The sequence below is a fragment of the Lucilia cuprina genome, chromosome 5 (assembly GCF_022045245.1).
Source record: "Lucilia cuprina isolate Lc7/37 chromosome 5, ASM2204524v1, whole genome shotgun sequence".
In the NCBI taxonomy this organism is placed as follows: Eukaryota; Metazoa; Arthropoda; class Insecta; order Diptera; family Calliphoridae; genus Lucilia; species Lucilia cuprina.
Window position 1 is genome coordinate 51549496 of NC_060953.1, and position 5000 is coordinate 51554495.

At 31.8% G+C, this 5000-nt stretch overlaps 1 protein-coding gene across 2 annotated transcripts in view; it reads right to left on the minus strand.

Moving 5' to 3' along the window:
• Positions 1-5000, minus strand: part of LOC111677251 (protein trachealess) — an 88162-nt gene that overhangs the window by 56391 nt on the left and 26771 nt on the right. For both annotated transcript variants that reach the window (XM_046951057.1, XM_046951056.1), the window contains exons 2-3: positions 1088-1120; positions 422-469 (exon numbers count right to left, since the gene is read on the minus strand). In XM_046951057.1, the coding sequence (XP_046807013.1) occupies positions 422-469; positions 1088-1120 (81 nt within the window). The remainder of the gene's footprint in view (positions 1-421; positions 470-1087; positions 1121-5000) is intronic.

Below are 5000 nucleotides of genomic sequence, written 5' to 3' on the forward strand. Positions count from 1 at the left end.
ACTGAACTAGAACTGAACTAGAACTGAACTAGAACTGAACTAGAACTGAACTAGAACTGAACTAGAACTGAACTAGAACTGAACTAGAACTGAACCAGAGCTGAACTAAAACTCAACTAGGACTGATCCCAAAGTTATTTAAAACTGGTCATGAACTGATACAGGACTGAGGACAAGAACTATCGTATTCATCCAATAATTCAGTCTGAAATGTTGCTTAGAACTTCTTTAAGGAAATTTTAAAGATTGTCTCAAATTTATATTAAAAAATCTAAATTTAAAGTTATAAAATCTATAAGATACACATGGTGAAGTGTTTCACAAAATAAAGGGGTAAATGTTTAAGACCACCTGCTCTAATTGAAGATGAAAGACTAAAACAAGCTAACTATATAGGAAAAAGAAAAACATTATCACTTACCTAGCATTTACCGATGACTGAGCGGCTCCAATCTCTTCCATTGATTTTCTGCGAAAATTAAAGAAAAACATTATTAACGTTTTTTTCTCCAACATTATTTCATTTATTTTTTTTTTCTATCATCAATTTATTTAGTTTTTTTTACAGAAAAAAATCTGTTGAAAAAATGTTAAGAAATCGCACAACACTACTCTAGTCGTTCATATATTAGTGATTTTTTTTCTGAACAACTGAATATATTTTCTTTTTCATTATAGTAAATGCAGTTTTCAGATGAATTAAAGTACAAAGAAAACAGAAAGAAAAAAAAAACGCTAAATGCATTTTTGCTTTAAATTTAATAATGCGGTAAATGTGTTGCGGTGTTAGGAAGAATTAACACAATATGACTGCAACAAATACGAGACACACGGACAGACAGACAAATGCGAATTTGTTAAACATGTTAAAACACATACAAGCATTTTTTTGTTTTACTTTTTACTGTATTTTAATGTGAACAAATGAATATTTTATTATACAGTTTAGTTTTAAATTGAAAGATAGAAAGAAAGCCTTCCCAAAATCAACGGGATGCGTTACTGTGTCTATTGCAGTTTTCATTCAATTATTATGTGATCACTGCTGCTGCTGTTTGAGCTCATCTTGAGAAATTTCAATACTTACCGATCACCCCAGCAGAGAGCATCTTCACGGTATCTACAATGAGAAAAATATATATAATTAAATTAGTAGTTGATTAATTGTTGTTGGAAAAGGAAACTATAAAAGATGTTTTGGTTAATATTAGATTGTTAAGTTTGCAATGTATAGAATCCATTCTTTTATATAGCTGTTCTTGAGAAATTTTCAATTTAAAATGAAATTTTGAAAAATTAAAAAAAAAAATAAATCGTTTATAAGAAAAGAAATGGATCTACAAAAATACAAACAGACACACATACAAACACTTATAGATATAAAGACAATTTACTTGCCGGACACAAACGTCCTTTACGTATGTGATGATCATAATTCAAAAAACAACAACAACAAAATATAACATTATAAAATAAACCCTTGACTTGATCACTCTTTAAAATCAAAAGTCCAAGTAATTTTCTTTAACAATAAATAAAACTAAAATACAATTTTCGGCTTTATTATTATTATAGTTGTTGTAGTTGTTGTTGTTGCAATTTTGGCCCCCCTTAAATTAAGGCAGTTGACCAATTTTTTTTTATTCCTTTCATTTCAAGTTTGTTGCTGTTGTTATTATTATTTAACTCTGTTATTATATTATAGTGCGTATATTGTTTGGCATGGATCCATAGAGTGAAGAAGTATGAAAGAAAAAACACAGATGCCAGACAAAAACCAATTATTAAAATTGTATTTTCCGCCAAAAAAAAAGAAACTTCACCGATATTTACTATACAATTTCACACACATCTTGCGTTATTATGAGTGAAATATTTCGAAGCCTCAACAATCTTGTGTGTGTTTTTTTCTTCTTACTTTTGACTTTTATTTGTGTAAGTTTTTGATTGAAAATCTGACGATAGATCAATCGTTCGATCAGTTGTTTTTTTTCTGTTTTCAACAAAACAATAAAACACATATAAAGTTTTTTTTAATAATAAAGCGGTCAACGGTTTAAATTTATTTGATTAAGCGGAAATAGTTATTTTAATGAAATTTATCACAGCAAATGACAAGATCAGTGAGGATCTTTTAGAGTAGAAGTTAGATTTAAGGGAATCAACCAAGGCTCAGAAAACTTTACTAGATATTTCACCCATTGAAACATATTTGAGGTATAAGGTGGCGTTTACAACTGAACGGCTTTTTACTTTAGACGAACTGTACAAAAGCGGTTATAGGTCACTTCCTCAATGTATACTGGACACATTGGCAGGTTATAGACAATCATCGGACGTTCCTGATCGCATAGGAGACACAGAATATGTCGGAAACTTTGAAACGCTGATTCCAGATAGAATGTCTCGGTCAAGTGGAACATTGGAGCAAATACCAGTAGGAATCCGTTGTTACACGTATGGCACTAAATTGGGGGTCAAAGAGGTTCTGGAGTTCTATATTAAAGGCCTAGAAACAAGAATTTACCACCCTATACCTAATCATAAAACAAGCTTCCACTTTAAAGTCCGAGCAATAACGGAATGCGTAAATTGGATTAGAATAAATATGGCGCACACAATGCATAACATATTTACCGACAGCCAGAAGGCAATTAAGGCGAAAGAATTAAATCTTAGACCATAATGGATTATAAGAAAGCTTTAACGGAATACTCTCCCAGAAGTTAGGTTTACGTCATATGGGTACCAGTCCACTCGGGAGCAGTCGGCATCGAATGTAGTAGGGCGATTGTAATAGATTTAAAGGGAATGAAGCTCAAGACAGATAACCTGACAAAATCAAAACAATTCGATAATTCTATGGGATGACCTAGAAGAGAGCAAGACGATTCACCGTATACGACCTTAATAAAAACTTCTGTACCATTGAAATTGAAGACCTTGAAAGACTTTTCATGTCCGAAATGCGGCTTGTCACCGAATCGATAATTGTGATGAAAAATGTATTCATTACGATAACCGTAAAAGTAAGAAATCGTCAGAGTTTCCTGTATTTAACAGTCAAGTAGTCGAAGGGATTCCGTTGTATAGTATCAGATCTGTAACCGTGAGAAATTTCAAGATGTCATTAAGTTTAGACCCAGTTATTTCAGCCAGATTGGATATGAACTAACTGTCTAGAAACTGTTTCAAATAGATGCTAGATCAGTTCATTCACAGAGAGAATGGAAGACTGATACTTCTTTTCCACTATCTTTGCAACTGCCACAGTACTCATTGAAAGTGAGACTCATCAGACTGCTATCATCCTCGATATTTGTCGCATACTTCGGGATATTTTACATGTACCTATGTTATTTCATCTATTTTTATTTCCATCCATGGAAGTCGCTATGCGCAGAGACCCAAACAAGGGTAATATCAGATCCTTCTTGCATTGTCTGTCTAACAGGGAAATGAGTATAGGGAAAGTAGTGCCGCTTCTCACTTCTTTCATAGAAGACACCAAAACCAACACTGACAGAAGTTCGTTGCCCAATAAAAACCCCCACTTTACAATTACGATAATACTTCTTAGATTTATTAAATGCTGTATTTAAAAGTAAAATAAAAGTACACTCATTTCCATCTAAATGTTCAAATAAATGTCAAATTTCTTTATATAAATTTTGAAGATTTTTGAAGAAATGACATGATAGGTTACAAGTCCCCTTAATTAAATTACGCCCCCTTTTTAACCAAAATGTTCAGATGGATGTTATTCATATGGGGGTTTTAAGGCACTTTGATGAAAGTCCGCCACTTTTTACAAAAATCTTCAAATTTATATTAAAGTTCTTTATGAAAATTTTGAAGAATCTAATTCTAGTAGTTTTTCAAATTAAATAATTTTTATATTTAATTCAGACAATTTATTACCTAAAATGTTTACATGAATGTTAAAGTTCTTCTTGCTAAATTTTAATTTTCTATCTCTAATAGTTTCCCAGATAAACGAATTTTTGCATTTAATTCATATGGAAGGTGACACGCCCACTACCGCAAGTCCTTCAAATGTTTGTCCTAAAGAAAGTGGTTCCTATAAAACTATTATATTTTCTCAGATATGATTATCTTCTTATAAAAGTTGTCATGTTCCCTATAGCCAGTTTGTCCCCAAATTTTCATACGGATGTCAAGATTGCCATATGAAATTTTAGGACTCTATCTGTTTCAGTTGTAAAACTATCTGTTTGTACAAATTGGTATACCCATTATTGAATTCTAATACGATGTAGCCATGTCCTTCTGTCTATCTGTTGAAAACACGATAGACCCCAAATGAAAGTAGTTAGCGAGTGGGAATTATTTATATTGATGCAGTCAGTTTATTTGTTATTGAAAATAAGCAATATCGGTCAACGATTTCGCCTAGCCCTTATATAAGTTTGACACAGTTTGACATCCCGTGTTTAATATTCGGCACAAGCATGTCATATAGGAACCTTAATATTTTTATAAAAATTGACTTTAACTTGTGTAACTAGCTAAAAGAAGCACATAAGGCGATGATAAGCGATTAATATCTTTATGAAATTTTGTAAGCATCGGGCCATAATTGAATTTACCCTCTATTAAAGGTGACATTTAAAAAAATTACTTCAACGTTCATAACTAACTTTAACAAGCACCTAAGGCGATGATTAGCGATTTATATCTTCGTTAAATTTTGTAAGGATCGGTCCGTAAGATCCTTTTCAAAAAATGACTTATGCTTTAAAAAATTTAACATAAATAAGTTTTGTGCAAGCTAAAATTTCTATACTAAGTTCTACGAGGATCGGTCCACAATTGTCCCTACCTCCCATATATATATTTATGTAGTTCCCTTCAGATAACTACTTAAACGCTTATAACTACCTTAAAAAGGCAGTAGGGCGATGAAGTACAACATAAACAATATTTGAGCGTAATAGATCTTAAAACCCCATACAAGTTCTCTTTGACTTTAACTCTTA